Source organism: Thunnus thynnus, chromosome 3 (genome assembly GCF_963924715.1).
Source record: "Thunnus thynnus chromosome 3, fThuThy2.1, whole genome shotgun sequence".
In the NCBI taxonomy this organism is placed as follows: domain Eukaryota; kingdom Metazoa; phylum Chordata; class Actinopteri; order Scombriformes; family Scombridae; genus Thunnus; species Thunnus thynnus.
In genome coordinates this window covers 14,864,764-14,881,835 of record NC_089519.1, presented here as the reverse complement: position 1 = coordinate 14,881,835, position 17,072 = coordinate 14,864,764, and the positions used below count along the sequence as shown (strand labels likewise).

Genomic DNA, 17,072 nt, shown 5'->3' with positions numbered 1-17,072 from the left:
AAAAGCTGCCAGAGGTCTAGTTTAGGTGGTATCAGTGTTGGTTATAGATGGTTATTTTCAGGTTTGACGTTGACGTTTGATACTCTAAGAGAATCTGTTTTTCTTCTAACTGCAGTGGGATTCATGATAAGTGAATCACCAGTGACATAAATATTTATTGTATCTTCACATGCTTGCATATACGCCCGCTGCTTGTACGTGTGTGTTGCGGAGCGGTGAGTGATGTCCCTCCAGAGGCCTCACAGTAACAGTAACCCGACACGCAGAGTTTCACAACAACAACTCAGAAAAAAAGCTCCGCTCTGACCTCTCCACCTCTTTCATCTTCCTTCCTCTGGGTTTCCTTTTCACTATTTTCTTGTGATTTATGATGTGTCCACACAGAAAACAGAAAGAACAGGCTGTGTCCAATACACTAATGTAAAGCTAAGTTGTATTTATTGAAGAGATGATGTTGAAAGATAATCATAATAAGTCATATTTTAGTTTTAGCTTTTTTTGAAACTTTTCAAGCGACTGACAGCTGGATGGGAAATAGGTTACCGCTTTCTCAGAACAATGCAAAAATGCTTTTATTAGGACTAAAATTCATCTAAATGCACCGTATTTTGGGCCAAATTATCCATTATTTTTCTAGTTTCAAGAAATCAGACTTCAGATGAAAGCCTTTATTCACTCATTCTCCCATTTCAGTGGCTGTCAGGTCTCCTCATCTGTTTCATTTTTATCTTTCCTTCTTTCCTTCACCTCGGCTCCTTTCTACATTTTGATTTTAAGCTGTCTCCTTCTCTCACCATCTTTTCTTATTAAATCTCCTTCCAGTCACATTCGTCCTTGCCGTTTAACTTCCTGATGCCCTTTCCGCACCTTCCCCCCCCCCCCCCCTCTCCCGTCGAACTTTGTTGTGCCGCCTACTCCCTTCAGCTCTCTCTCCATCTTTGTCTCTACTTTGTCTCACCTTGAAAGAGTCCCGTCCCCTGAGTTTTGAGTTCAGAGTCGATTTTCAGCTTCAGAGAGTGTAAGAGAGAAAAGCAGAGAAAAAGCGTGATAGAGGAGAAAGAGATAGTGAGAGAAAGATCAGGTAGACCAGAGAAAGTACAATAGAAAGAGGAGGATTCAAGACAAACGGAGAGGAGGCCCTAAGTGTGACGGGAAAAGCCAAAGACAAGAGATACAGTCCAAAATAAGTCTTTTTAGTCAGGAAATGGTGAAAAATACTATCATAATTTCCCACATTCAAAACCCAGGTCTTCTAACTGCAAGTAACAACTGTCCAAAACCCAAAGATAAAAAAAAAACATCCAACCTGCAGTGGATCTTCATGGTTAAAGGAATGTAATTGTTTTAAATAGTAAAGTTTAATTTTTCTCGTGTCTCTCCGGTACTGTTTTGTTGGGTTGTGTGCTTGTTGTAAATGAATAATGTATGTTTTTATGTAACTATGACACCTAGTTTAGCCTGCCATTTTGGCCAGATCGCCCTTGTAAAACAGATGATGTATCTTTCCTGGTTAAAAAGAGTTTAAAAAATTCCTTTTTTCAATGTGTCATCAGCATCAGAAATTTCCTGCGAATTCGTGCAGGGACACCAGTCAACCACTACAGTCAGTGTGGTTACATAAAGTTAAGCAATCAGGTTGCTGTCAGCTTTCTATAGTGATCCAAATTCTAAAACATGATGTAGAAACATGTTTTTCGTAATCAACGTATGACATACGAGAAACCCAGTAAACACAGCTAGATTTCTATTGTTTTCTAGTTTTTACGGCATGTTTTTTACGGCATTTTTTTGCATGTGTATGAAAGACTTCACACAGGGAGTGCATGGCGGGGCTGACTATCGTTTTCATAATAGAAACATCATTATTAACGCTGCTTTCTTGTATCCAAAATAAATCAATCCAAAGTCTGACCAAAGCTTTCTCTCAGCACATCCACACAGTTAACTCTCTCACTACTAGCCTGTGCTTTTCAGTCCATATGTTCAGACAAAAAGCAGAAGAAGCTGCGTCTCATATTGTGTAATCGAAAGAGTTTTTGCAGTGTATGTAAACTTGTTCTGTAATTTCCTGCTGTAACCTGATTTGTCCCAGTAACCTGCGTTGTTGTGTACATATAAACATAGTCAGTGTTAAATGTTTGGTTTGACTCCCTCCCCCTCCTTGTCACCACAATGTAACCCCTCCTCTTCATCTCTAGGGAGCCCCTGCCCCCCCCCCCCCCTACCATGACCCTAATGCCCCGGGGCATTGTGGGGGTCTGGGAATGTGTCTCCTTCAGCAGGACCAGCTGGAACGAAGAGGAGCTACATGCTGTTGCCCTCACAGAAAGTGATGACAAGTCAGTCTTTTAAAGTCCCATAAAATTAAAACATATTTTTCCCATTTTTATCTGAATGACAAAATTCATCTACATACGCATGTTTTCATTTTTAAAATCACACTTTAGGGGGTTTCAGTCCAAGCAGCTTGAATTTAGTCATTTTGAAGCGGGCGTGACGTTTGCTGACTGACACACTTCTGTTAGGATTAGCCCCTCCTAACATGAGTCCCTTCCAAACTCCTGTTAAATGCAAAAATGCAGCCTCAAAACCATTTGATGGGATTCTTCCATCATGAGCAATTTTCCGATTTTGTATTATAAGAATAGAGGCATCAGACTGTAGCGGTAAGTTGCACTTTGAGTTCAACATTTGTAAAGAGAACCTGCAGCTTGTCTGTCTTGCAAGGTCTGATGAGACAACAATGTTACTTAAGGCTTAGTATGAGGTTTTTTTTTTTTTTAATTTTAAACACATTTTTTAAGAAACCTCACTTTCTGCACCAACTAATTGCAAGAGAAACGAAGCACAACCGCATCCAAGTAGCAGTGAAGAGAAAATCCGCAAGGACCAGAAAGTTGATCTACTGTCAGATTCCAACCTCAGCTGACAAGAGATCTCTGGGAAGTTGAGTGCAGGAAGATCGTTCCAATAAGTGCTAGCAGTAATGCCGCTCTCGGGGAAGGCAGCTCCCACTTGTCGCACAGAAATGCAAAGCTTTCATAGAGAGACCTCGCTGAGGATTGGAGGCGTTTCCTAAATGTTGCGCATTGTAAGATAAACAGCATCACGCTGGACACCAGATTTGGGAAGGGGATAGATGGCAGGCACCCAAGCTTCCTTTCATACTACATATGACTGACAGAAACATATCAGGCAGGCTTGCCTGTCTTGGTGTTTGCAGTGAACATGGGGTCATGCCAGGTGTCATTCTCATAGACTCCAATGCCCCATCTGCATGCAAAACCCAGAAAGACCTGTCTGAGCTTGTCCGATTGGCCCAAAAGCTCTGTGTGCAAAGTAGACACATCCAGCCTCTTAATTTCCAAGTGGGAGAAATGGGCCCGGTATTATGTATATAAACTCTGTCAAGCCTTCTTCTTGGGATTGACGTTGGCATCTTTGACGAGGGCTGAGATTAAATAGCGTGTTATCAATTCTTAATCCAATATCGAATCCACTTTTTGAATCAGTAAACTTTTAAATCCGCTTCTTGAATCTGTGTCCTTTAAACTCTCCTATCAGACCTGTTTTGGATAAGTTTTCTTTACAACCTGTAGCTACAATCTCACAAGATATGAAACTAATTATTTTTCATGTCATTTTCATATTGGATGTAATATTTTCCTTCCCTTCATCTTCCACTTTACTGAACTTGTAACAATCAGTGACCCCCCCAAACCCAACACTCCCTCCCCTCTGTCTCTGAGGTCTGTTCTGCTTCTCAAAAACCTCTGACTTTCACTGTGTGTGTGTGTGTGTGTGTGTGTGTGTGTGTGTGTGTGTTTGTGTGTGTGTGTGTCACAGCCACAATGGAGTAACTCACATCTGTTCGACAAAATCCTACAATGGTGGAGGAGCGAAAGACAGAGAGAGCAAGAGAGGGAGGGAGAGAGAATAGAGACTCCCCAATTATCTCACTCCTTTTCCAAAAACCACTCCCACTCCTGCTACACCCCCCCAACACACACTCATATCTTTCTATCTCTCCCAAAACCGAAAGGCCCTTGGGACTTTTGCCTATTGATGAAACTAAATACTCGTACAAGAAAGAGGGAGAGCAAGGGGGAGAGGGCGAAAGACCCCAGGGAGACAGCGAGAGAGAGAGAGAGAGAGAGAGAGAGAAAGAGAGAGAGAGAGAGGAGGGGGAGCTACAGAGGGAGGACAACTAAAGTGAACTTTCTGCTCATTAGGCCTTGAAATATTCCATTCTTTCCACAGAATCAAGGTCTCTCTGTTTCTTCTCTTCATGTCAGGAGTGTGCAGCTGCTGAGCGCCTGTGTGTGTGTGTGTGTGTGTGTGTGTGTGTGTGTGTGTTTTGCTAGTGGATAAGGGCTATAGAATGCAGCTAACTCAGTGGTCATTTACAGCTGCTCCAAATCATCATGCTGTTGAATCTCAACACCACACACACACACACACACACACACACACACACACACACACACACAAACACACACTTTCTCTCTTTCTCTTGGTCTCACTGACAGATTTTCCACATTACTCTTAACTTTGAAAAGGGGCTGAATCAATACAATATTTAAATTTTAAAAGTAGTATCAGTGGATATGGGTAAAAATCACTATAGTGCATAATATTGTGATGCTGTTTACTCGTCTTATCGTGTCAGCCTGGTCCTGCATGCTACTAGGCTTGTAATCCTAGATGCCATTTCCTATTTTTTACACAACACCGTAACATATTATAAAACATGTTAGGTTGTCATCCTATTTAACCTGGATCAGTAGTAGCAAAAAGGTAAGATTTCCCTGCCCACTGAAAACTATCCAACCACTGTGTTGTGTTACTGCTGAGTTTAGAAAAAAATGCATTTCTCATCTGCATATTTTACATGAGTCTATTACGGTGACTTTACACTCAAAAAAATGGCCCCTTTACTATCAATTCCTGTAAATCAGGACCATAAACTATAACGTGATCACTCACAAACCAACATAAACTAAAACTAAAAGCGTTATTCATGTCTTCTGGTGATATTATGGTTTTGTTTACTTTAGGTTGATTGTTTACACTGCAGAACAACAGGTCAATGAGTGAAATTACAACAAATTGTACAATAAAAAACTCTTAACTGGGTTTGCTGTTTAATTTTTCCTGTCCACATTTTACTTAAAACTCACCATAGCTGTCCCCAGATGTAGCTCTGAACACCATATATGAGCTTGTGAGACTAATCGAGATTCAATTTAGCTGCGCTGAGCTCTTAGCAGTCTACATTTGGCCTAATATATTAGAAATTCAAAGCACACCCCCACTCAATGCTATGTAAACACAGAGTTGGTGTCTTTTGAGATGTTTTTCCCCATGTTGCAAGAGACCCAAATAAATCATGTGTCAACATCTGGACTTTTGTTGAACAATAGCAGGATCACAGGGTAGAATGACTAAGTCTCAAATAATGTTCAGAATTTCTTATATGATGGGGCCCAGACAGAAGAGATTACAGAGCCACACAGCGTAGATACACAGTGGTGTGTTTTTCACAACAATCATTTAGGGCATGAAGGTTGTAAAAAGTCTAGACCATGATCAGTAGCCAAAGACGCAGATTGTACAGCAAAACACAACACATTAAGGTGCCATAATACATTTTTTAAAGCCAGTTGAAGCATTCTCCTATACTACTGTGGGGGGTGGGGGGGTTACGGCCATGAACCCTCATTAAAAAGCCCAAAGTCCACCTCTATCACTCCCAGCACTCTCCCCTATCCTTGTCTTACCTGTATCCTGTCTGAACTGGTGCATGGACTGGAGATCTATGATGTACGGCGAGAGCCGGCTGTCCACCTGGCCGAGGACCACGCTCCCTCCGCGGGGGTCGCCGCTCCGAATGGCCGCCTCTATCTGATGGGAGACGGCGGGGCTGTAGGGCCGCCACCGGCCGTGTTCGTTCAGCCATTCCCAAACCACCACGGCGGAGGCCAGGAGCATGTTGTTACTGTTGGCCCTGGAGAGGAAATTAATGATGAAATACCAGGAAAACACTTATTTGTTAGCTAGAAGTACCGCAAAGCCTCTCGGAGATGAGTGGGGGATTTGTTTGCCAAAATAAAGCCTGCCTGTTTGAAACAGAGGCCAACCACACAGCAAACAAGGTGGCAATTTTACACAGCAGTCTTTTTATTTCGTTATCGGTTTCATTCTGGCTTTCTCTGAGTGTATGAGCGTCTGTCCCCCTCGTGATAAATGAATAAAGGCCGACTTGTACCCCAAAGCTAACACAATAAAGCCAGGTTTCTTACATGAAGCCGCGGCTGAGCTAACGCCGGGAGAAGGCGACACATTCTTCTGTGAACATCCGAGTTCCTCGCATGGCCAACCGGAGAAGGAAATCACGGTCCTCGCTCAATAGTCTTTGTTATAACACCGTAATACGAGCTTAAAACAGCCGCGAAGTAAACAGACAATGAAGCGGCCTAAATATTGTGGTTTCTATGTGCTCGTCATTGCTCCAGACACACCGATAGCTTATCCGACGAGTCGTTTATTTCCAGCGACGGCCTCGTACGTGTTGTGAGAGTCCAGCCACGGTTAAAGGAATCTCCTCGGTGAGGCGAAAACACGCAGAAAAACTGCGCTTCGGCTACTTATATCCTCATATACACCCAACAAACCCAGCCTCGGCAGGAGGGTGTAGACAGCAACAGCTAGTGTGTGTTTTTCTCCAGTAGTTTTGGGCGTAGCATACCGAAATGTTGAGAAAGTGGCTTCCAACAGCGCAACCTCAGTAGTAACGACTCTCCAGCCCAGGTCACATCAGAGAACTGGTCTGGATCCCGGGAACACTTAACATAACACTGGAGGTTTATACTACAGACAAATGAAACTAATGTGTTGTTGCCCCCCAGCCAATGGCTTTATGTGTCGTATCATAAGATTTTGTGGCCACGGAATTGCAAGTCTGTGTCATAATTCAACTTTAAATGAGTGTCATTACAGTGTGGCTAGTCTGGGATTTACTGCGGCATCCTGATAGTTTTCAATTGATGCAACTGTTTAAATACCAACTTTCAACACTTGGTTAGTCCATATGCATCAATTTATTTATTCACTCAATCATATTGGGCCGTTTTCACCGTTACACAGACAGAACGAGACCTGAACCAAACATTCACCTGTTGATGTGATCTTCTGGCTCCACTCTCCTAGTCCAGGACTGTCGGAACAAAATCCAGGACCGTCACAGACCTCTTCATGAAGTGGATCTAGCCTTTCGTCTACTCGACTCCACCATGGCTCCTTCTGTCTCTCCCTTCAACCCCAGGTGGTCGCACAGAGCAGAATCCTCCTAGTTTGTCTTTTAAATAAAATTCAAACTCCAATCAGAAAAAGACCCTTTAATGGGTTATAGGTAAGAAGATAATAGGATGTCCATGTTGCGATGAAATAAACTCCTCCATGTTTATCCCAGTGCTATCCTTTCGGGTCCATCTTTACCTTTTTGTGGGCAAACTTGGTATGAAGCTGGAAGGGACTGGGAGGAAGCCCCCTCACCCTCACCACGCCCAGAAACCCCCATGGTGACTTTGGCTCGACAACCAATAGAAAGAGTGTCTCCCAAAACATCTAATGCCAGGGTCCCCCTGTTGATCCAAACACCCGCTTTTACCTTCAGTTGACTTATTTGATATACTTCTTCAAATTTCGTCGAATATTTTCTACGTGGTAATAACTGCCATCATTGTACAACTGTGAGTGAAAAATAAAGCATTGCTCGAGTTACTTATATTGTAATGTAATGAAACTTATTTTCCCCTCTTTTGCACTTTTAAAAGTACTAGCAAGCGGCTTCTTTTACTGAGGGTGAAGCCAAAGCGATGCAGAGTTTGCTCTTTCTGAAGTTGGTTACATACTACCACCTGGTGGACAAACTGGAAATTGCACTTCGATCTTTTTTGGGGACAGATTACAGTCCGAACATGGATCCGTAAACCGGAATCTTGGAAGTTCAACGCAGCCCAGGTATTTTTTGAGGGTGCCTCTATACAATATTATTTTTGCAGTGATACTAATTGACTGTAAGTGTTTGTAAATGTATTAAGTTACAGTATCTGCTGTCATCTTAACAGAAGGTGCTGCGTCTTTCTCACTTGACAAAGATTGTATATTATTCCTGTTTCGGGCAATGGCGCCACGCTGGGGCTGTACCGTATCTCAGCGAGCACTGAGCGACACAGAATTTGTTTTTGACCTAAATTATAATGAAAAACGCATCGACAGTGCACGATGTACAGGCTGCAATTCAACTATTTAGGTCAAAGTGACGTCACTTTTACCATTACGGGCTCCATAGCTCAGGGGTTAGAGCACTGGTCTTGTAAACCAGGGGTCGCGAGTTCAAATCTCGCTGGGGCCTCATCTCCTTTTCATCCCTTTTGATGGATGTGTTTCTGCACACACTACATACATTACGGTGAAAGGCGACAACTTCTGCTTTACACAAAAAAATTCTATTAACAATTTACAGAAAAACAAACTTTAGGTAAGCAGTTAGTAAACCAGTTAGTTCAAAATCATAACCACCTCTTAACAAAACCAGATAATAACATTATATTTTAATCATGGAAATTTCTTTCTTTCTTCTTGTGCTGCTGTGTCAAATTGAATTTCTCCTGTGGGGATCAATAAAGGTACATCTCATCTCTCATCTCATCTCGTTTTTAATTCCATTTTGTATTTTACATAAAGACAAGTTTTAAGTCATTTTAAAAGGCCTAAAAGCTTGGATAATCTTTATTTGTATGGGAAATGGCTGTTGTATTACAGAAATATTCAAATTCTTTCTTATACAGAAAATGTGTCCCTGAGATTGACTATTATCATTATAAAATGTACATTTTTTTTACACTTCAAATCAAAATTCTCAAGAATTCATTCATGAACACCCCATCATGACACTGACCATGTCCTTCCGTAATTTGTGGTGTGAACACATTTCTTTAGACAGAAAGAGGAAACATTTTTTGTGGTTGCTGATGTAATGTACTACATATTTCCTCTATCCTCTGTCTCCTTTCCTAAGAAAGTCATATTTATTTTACTAAATTAAGTTACATGAGTTGAGTTTTTAAGTTAATAGCATTCAGAGATTATGCTGGTTAAATGAATCTTGAATACCTTACCTTTTTGTTAACTTGCTATATGTATGGATATATTCCTTGCTAAATATTCAAAATAATTTAGTTTAAAGAGTCTTCACAATTTCTGCACTTTTTCTTTCAGTGAGGTTTTTACAAATAATTCTTCAAACTATTTGACATGTAACTGTTTGAACCTTATGGATGATCAAGAATAATAAGAGTCTTGTGACAAGAGGAATCTATTAAGATACCAATTAGGCCTAGTTCTTTATCCTGATATTGAAACAAGTCCTGTTCTTTTACTCATTTTTCAAATGGACAAAACGTTAATGAAGTCCCCTTTCAAAATAATTGAGTCTGTTATCTATAAGGAAACCAGCACAAACAGCAGCATAGCTCATCCTTCCAGCAGTTTCTGATAATGTTTTTCAACCTAAACATAGCAACAGAAAAAAAGTGAATGATAGGCAAAATACTTGTAGATCTTGAAAAATGGTGGTCTGCCTATCAGTGAATTTCTGTTTTCTTACCACTTCCTGACTGCCTATTGTAAACTATTTATGCTAACAAAATAAAAAAGCGGGCGTTTTAGACACAGATAAGGCTAACGTTAGTCTTAAAAGTGACGTTTGTGATGTGTCTCAATTGAAATGGTGCTTTTTTCTAATGAGAATAAAACAGATAACAGCTGTGGAGCATTAAGAGAGCTAAAAACGTTACCTGACTAATGTCACTTCAAAACATTTGGTTTAACTAATGTTACCCTGCTCATTTAGCTCCGTATCAGTTGTATTTATCGTTCACTGGTGTGGTGGCAATTTACTAAAGTAAACTTAATGCTAGAAACGTAGTTAGACACGTTACCCCTCTGAGTGGTCTGTCAGCTCATACCGGGTCTAGAGTTGGCTCATCCGTGCAACCACAAACGGACGCGTGGAACGTCCAGAGCGGTCCAGAGATATAGGCCTAGTTAACGCCGCAGTAAAGTACAATACAGCCACTTACTGTATGTCGGTGTTTATATAATATAGCTATGGTAATGTAGCCAGAGCCCGGATAGCTCAGTCGGTAGAGCATCAGACTTTTAATCTGAGGGTCCAGGGTTCAAGTCCCTGTTCGGGCGGTAGTCGTTTTGTGTTACCTTCGCATGGCTAGGGCTGGTATTGTACGGATAATGTATGTGGAAAACCTAAAGGGAACACGAGGAAAAACCAAATGAATTCATGTAGACAATGAATTAAAGATAAATACGTTTAAATTCTGTAAAGGTGTGTTTTCATTTTTTATTTATTTCCAGTTTTTTGTATTTATCTTTTTCATTTCCACATTTACTTCTGTAATTGAATTAAACTGCATTTATCTTCATAATGCTAAGCAGAATGTGTATGGAAACAAAATAGGGTCATAAGTATTGTAGCTGTGTATCACCACATGTGAATGTGTGAAAACATTTTGTATGAGTACATTCAAATGTGTGAAAACGTTTTCATCAAATGAATTCAAATGTTTGAATGTGTAAAAAAAACATCCAAACAAATAAATTACACATCTGTCTGTTTGTGGATTGAAAAAAGTTCACACATAACTCAATTGTATGTGTGAATCCCAAGTTTACAGCTATAAATGAAGTCTACGAGTAGAAATCAAACCTACAGGTAGAGGTTTGTCCCACATTTTACGCTTCCTCCTTAATAGCCAATAGGGAAGCTCAGATTAACATATTATTTGACTATCCAGTATTCAATATCCAATCAGAGCCGAGGGGCAAGCTTTCTTTGCTGTGAGTCTGTGGCTACAACCAAACTTCACCTTACCTCTTACAGGCATGACCTAATATGAACTGAAACCTTTTTAATTTTCTCAGGCTTGTGAATAATTACTATATGTGCGTGTTTATGTATGTCTTTTTGCACTTTCTTGTATTTTCTTTATTGTATTCCCCTGTATATGTTATTTTTGATAAAAGCATTTTAATGTTAACTATCTGTTATGTAACCTGCAGCTTTCGCCTAAATATTTCAATGTATTTGATGGGGAGAATATATTGTATATGCTAAAGGTGAGCTAATGTAAAAACTGTAGATTGAACAGTGTTGAAGAGTTTAATCTGAGTTTAAAAAATACAAAGAGAAACAGACTTACTTGCGGTCTGGGAACTCCCCTTGAACTCATGGTTGCAGCCACAGACTTGCAGCAAAGAGGGAAATGATATGTTATTCTGAGCATCCCCACTGTCTATTCAGGAGGATGCGTCAAATGTAGGACAAAAGTACCTGTAGGTTGGATTTGTACTTGTAGACTTGATTCATAGCTGAAAACTTTGGATTCACACATACAACTTAGTTCTGTGTGAACTTTTTTCACTCAGAAACAGACAGATGTATAACTGCAAACCTTTGTGCAAATCTTCTTTATGCTCTCGCACATTGGAAATGATTTGTGCAAATCTTTTTCATTTTCTTCACAAAATGTCATGCAAGCTACAGATCTCCTTATGAATTCAAAAGTTAAGCCTATTTGTTGTTGTTGTTTTTTTTTTTTTTTTTACAAATTCATACATTTGAATTAATTTGATCAAAATGTTTTCACACATTTACACATTTGAATGTACTCATACAAAATGTTTTCACACATTTACACATTTGAATGTACTCATACAAAATGTTTTCACAGATTTACACATTTGAATGTACTCATACAAAATGTTTTCACACAGAGATATATGAATACACAGCTACAATACTTATGACCCTATTTTGTTTCCATACACATTCTGCCTTGCAGAATGAAGATCAATGTAGTTTAATTCAATTACAGAAGTACAATACTTATGACCCTATTTTGTGTCCATAAATGTGCTGTACATCAAAATTAGGCATATTGAAACTACCAAAGTTGATGTCAGAAATATGAAATACCAAAATATGTCTTAAAACTGAAATACAATTTTTTGGCATTACGATTAATGCCAAAAATTGCACTGAATTGCCCTTCTGGGATAAATAAAGTCAACTGAATCTGAATGTTTTGTTGATGATGCGACAGCCAGTGTTTAATTCAAACTGTTCAAGTTTAATAAGAGCTTAATGACTATGTATGGCATGCTAAATTGGTAGCCTTTATGGCCTTGAAAATAAATATGAAGCAGAGACACTAATCACTTCAATCAAACAAAAACAATCCAATATTTAACTGGTTTATTTAGGCTATTAAAACACTATTAAAACGTGTTGTCTTGCAAAGTTTATATTATTGGACTTATTAGCACCTATGTTCACTGGTACATCCAAAACACATTACAAACTCTTTAACACTGATCAGTCTACAGTTTTTACATATGCTGACCTTTAGCATATACAATATATTCTCTCCATCAGATACATTGACATATTCAGGAGAAAGCTGCAGGTTACAGGACAGGTACTTAATATTAAAATGCATATAGCAAAAATAACATATACAGAGGAATACAATAAAGAAAATACAAGAAAGTGCAAACAAAAGAAAAAAGACATACATAGACATACAGTAATTATTCACATGTGTGAGAAAATTAGGTGTTAGTTTACTTTTGAACATGAACACAGTTGTGGACATGGACAGTTTGTGTGTTTTTTTGTTGACATTGTTTTGTGCGGAACAGGCTAATCACTGGAAGTTTAATTAGTTCAAGAGATAAACATTTAGGTTAAGTTAAAAAGTCAATGCCGGTGCTGTGTATTTTTAGGAGTGGATTTGTATTTTCGGGTGCTATTAGCAGTGGAGGTCTAGTTGGTGGTCCTTTTTTTTGACATGGTTATCCAGTGGGTGATGCAAATAACCAGCACCATAATCAGCAGCCCAGTACCAACAACCACGCAGTTCCAGTGGTGGAAGACAAACTGAGAAGAACCTGGAGATGAAACTGAGGAAATAGAGAGAATAAATCTAAGGCTAAAACTACTTTTGATGCTCAGGCTATATTTTTTTGAATCAAGTTGTTATATTTGAAGTTCTCATGCTGCTCTTCATAGTCTTACATGTCATGTTTTCATACTGTGTGGATATGAAAAGTCTTACAGTCATTACTAGGCATTAAACAATGTCAGTTAAGTTATCTTCAACACAGTCATTTTTTTTTCACTTGCTCCATGTTGCTTTTTCACTCTTCTGCCTCCTTTTCCCCTGTTATCCTGTTTACTTAGCATTACTACTATCTCTTTGATTCAGACCTGACATTCTGCAACTGTCTTCCAGTTCTTCCAGTTCTCCCCATCAAGTTCTTGCCTGTGCCTATCACCTGATTACTCACCTGCTGCACACCTTTTCCCCATTATTCCATTATTCCCAGCGTATATAATATCCTGCCAGCATAAATGTTCTGTCAGACTGTCTTTGTTGCCTAATGGTGTGTATGGTACATAATTTACTCTTGCACTGTGGCAAAAAGCAGGCTGTGACAGAGAATAGTGTGGGCTAGGTGGTAAACATAAACTACAGGAGGTTGGATGGCTAAGACACTAACAGCACAATTCCATAAGTTGTAAATTATACAGCTCCTTATTAAACATTTGATTGTCATTAACCAACCATTTTAGAGCTGCACAATTTAGCCGATTTGGTCTGACCACACCTTAACCTGATAAGTGACACTGTCCCACCCGTGGGATACTTTAACCTCAGTAGCATTATTTTCAGGATGATTTATACCTATTCTGACTTTTTGGTAGTAAAATTTAAAGATTTATCTTTTAAATGAGACCAGGTTTATGACTGTAATCAATAGGGTTGAAGAACAGTAACTGTCTTATTTTGGATACATTATTTTCAGGCTTGTGCACAAAAATGGGTTGCATGGTAAGAGGTTAAGTAGCATTATTCTGTTTTCTTGTTAACTGTTGGAATGCCCTTTCAAATCATGCCTGTTTAGAACGGGCTGATTTCTCGATACCTAGAGAGAACAGTGCCTGTCCCCTAAATGCCTTTCATGCATACTACTGGTAGACGCTACAATTTACCGATGCTCCTAAACACCTCACACACAGAATATCTGGAGACTACAATTTTGAGTTGAGTTGAAGTTGATTAGATGAACTGTAGTGGCTTTTCAAAACATGTCTGAGACATCCTGCCCCCCCCCCCCCCCCCCCCCCCCACCTCCCCCCAAGCATACAGACAGACAGAGATTCCTTGCTTTATATAGGGAGATACAATTTATATGATTCATTTTTTTAAGCTTCTTTCTTTCCCCAGCATTATGAAACTATTTAACCAAAAGTTCTGCTGATGTTTTCCCCTTCAGCAATAGACATTCTATATTGCAGTTTTTAAAAAGCGTTTTATTTTTTGGTCACAAGAAAAGACTTAAAATCCTGCATTTTTGTGTGAGGATTCTGAGGAAAATCTGTCCGAAGTAAGTTAACTGGTATAAAGCAAACTGTTTTGTCGGTTGAATAACTTATATAGTAACTTATATGCCTACTTACACACTTATATATAGTAAAACAGAATATAAAACATTACGTGAAATGGCTTTAAGTCACTGAAGGGGTCAGTTCATTTGATCCTTCACCAATGTTTGAAGTGATAAAGTTTCCGCAATGCTCCATGAGATACAGTATATCACAAAAATAAGTGAGAAAACAACCCAAAATATATACACTTACCTTGAAGCATGGTTCCATTCCCAACCATTAAACGTGCGCGCACATTTCCAATGCAGTAGTACAGCCCCAGGTCTCCCTCCTCAACACCACTGATCTTAAGTGCCAGAGATCGGTTTATCAACTCCACTGAGAAATTAGAGCTGAGCTGGGACCCTAAAAGCACAGTGGTAGCCAGCTGAGGCATATCACATAATACTGTGTGGTCAGTAAGTAGAAGGTGTAAAGTTCATAACATATTCACCACTAAAATAGAGTTACATAGTGTGGAAATTACTTCTGAGGTTTTTTCTCTTCAATTCCTCAGTTCAGTTGAGTTTAGGAAATCATATACTACCTTGGTGCGGTCGTCCCTCTCTGAAGGAGGCACTGAGGACTACAGTTGGGGTGAGATGCGGGTTGTGTTTAAACCACGTTGTTTCATAAATGTAGGAGATGTCACAGCCCAAAGTGACTGTTGAACCAAACTGGACATGTTGGATCTTTGCAGCAGGCACAAACAGCATCCAAAACCCAGGTGTGGTGCTGAACCCTAGAATGGACCGAATAGACACCAACTTTACCAATGCATGCCAGGTTTAATCCCAAAAAAAATGTTGACGCCGATTTAAATGCCATGGTTAAGTGACATGGAAAGAATTCCAACTCAAGGCTAAAACATTTTGACGTTACAAAGCATGGTTGGGTCTGGAGATCAGGAGTAAAATTCCATTTTTTTCCTTTTGACTAAATGCAGCTGGCAACCTTAGGAAAATTATCTTATCCACTAGAATTTAAACTGTCGATTATGTACTTAAAAGTTCACTTCCTACCAATGTTACCCATATTATGTCACGGTACTCATATTATCCTAATTTTTTCCCCATAAAAGGGAAGATTCTCTATAGGGTCCACAGACAGAGGGTTGCATATGCTTTACAAATTGTACAACCCAAAAATTTGATGTTGTCTTTGATAAAATTGATATTTTTTCCTTTGACAGGAACTTCAAGTCCTTTCAGTCAAACTCCAAGAGAACATATTACACTAGTACTTGCCTTTCTGCCTAGGTTGCCTTTCAGTTTCAGAATAGATTTTACTGTTAGCCTTTAAGGCTTTGCGGAGAGATGGTCCCAAGTTACACATTTTTCCCTTACATAATGAGCACCAGTGCAGTCTGAGATCTTTACATAGGGGTTTTCCTGTTTGTTCACATCAATGCATTTGCCTAACAAGGTTTTTTCAGTATGTGCCCCAAAGCTATGGAACTAAATGTTTAAGTATCTCAGGTAAGCCAAAAAAAACAACATATTTTAGCCTAAACCTCCTCTCAAAACTCTTATTTTTACATTTCCTTTCTTTTCTTTACTCTTTTCTTTACGTTTTGTCTAGATATTATAGTTGTCCTAATTATTGCCTTTTACAGCCTTCTATATTGCTTGTCTTCCCCCTGTTTTTATGATATTTAAATCTGTCTTTTGTGCTATAAAACACTTTGTAAAGTGTTATCACTTATTATTACATTATCGTCAATTTGCTCCGGTCTAACATTTGTAATTATCAGAAAAAAGCTAAAGATCTGTCTGCCTGCCTGACTAAAACTTCATAAATAAAAGTGAGATTTCATCACCTTAGAGTTAAGGTTACTTGTCTATCCAGAAATATTGTAAACTGTAGGGTACATAATTATTACTCACCAACAAGAATCATTGTAATCCAGGAAGACTTCATATTCTCAAGTCTTTATTTTTTCCTTTCGCTGACAGCTATGATGTTATTGTCTAACAGACCACATTGACTTCCTCTTTAACTACCTGCCCCCTGTTTCCATTGAAGGCTCACTTCTATATTTTGACACAGTCTTGTTACCGCTTTCGGTTTGACTGTTAGAGAGCCTCACCATCCTGTAAGCTCGCCATTTGGTTTTGCAACTCAGTCTCACAATCTGCATACAAATAACATGACTTTACATTCATATTGCGTGCAGTGCATATGCAAAAGTCCAATTTGACGTGCAGGTGTTTATGCCAATTTAACGCCACATTTTTAACCTTTTTTGCATGTCATTTAACGCCGTTGGTTAGGTTTAGGCACAAAAAACGCTTGGTTGGGGTTAGGGAAAGATCATGGTTTGGGTTAAAACAGTAAAATGAGGTAAAAATGTCCTGAAGTCATGCTAAAAATCTCTTACTAGAATGCCCGATGTGACACCAAAAATCTAGGGTTAAAATGCCCAATATCACATAATAATCAGTAGGAAGATGAAAACAATGGAAGCTGTAGTTATTTTTTTCTTTTTCTCCAACTTAAT

At 39.2% G+C, this 17,072-nt stretch overlaps 1 protein-coding gene, 2 non-coding genes and 1 gene segment (V, D, J or C); 2 read left to right on the top strand and 2 right to left on the bottom strand.

The window, feature by feature from the left end:
* Nucleotides 1–7,809, bottom strand: part of LOC137179592 (E3 ubiquitin-protein ligase DTX4-like) — a 32,802-nt gene extending 24,993 nt beyond the window's left edge. The window contains exons 1-3 of one of the 5 annotated variants that reach the window (XM_067584398.1): nt 7,498–7,595; nt 7,176–7,357; nt 5,781–6,007 (exon numbers count right to left, since the gene is read on the bottom strand). In XM_067584398.1, coding sequence (XP_067440499.1) covers nt 5,781–5,991 — 211 coding nt within the window. In that variant the 5' untranslated portion in view covers nt 5,992–6,007; nt 7,176–7,357; nt 7,498–7,595. The other 4 variants (XM_067584397.1, XM_067584399.1, XM_067584396.1 and 1 more) reach the window with 4 other exon arrangements.
* A 534-nt stretch (nt 7,810–8,343) lies between these two features.
* On the top strand, nt 8,344–8,416 carry trnat-ugu (transfer RNA threonine (anticodon UGU)). Its single transcript has one exon. It is a non-coding gene; the product is annotated as a tRNA-Thr (tRNA).
* Nucleotides 8,417–10,190: 1,774 nt separating this feature from the next.
* Nucleotides 10,191–10,263, top strand: trnak-uuu (transfer RNA lysine (anticodon UUU)). Its single transcript has one exon. It is a non-coding gene; the product is annotated as a tRNA-Lys (tRNA).
* Nucleotides 10,264–11,863: 1,600 nt separating this feature from the next.
* Nucleotides 11,864–16,948, bottom strand: LOC137179591 (Ig kappa chain V-V region T1-like). The segment is given in 4 exon segments: nt 11,864–13,044; nt 14,786–14,938; nt 15,120–15,314; nt 16,459–16,948. Coding segments are annotated over 4 exon segments (519 nt in total).
* Between the last annotated feature and the right edge of the window lie 124 nt (nt 16,949–17,072).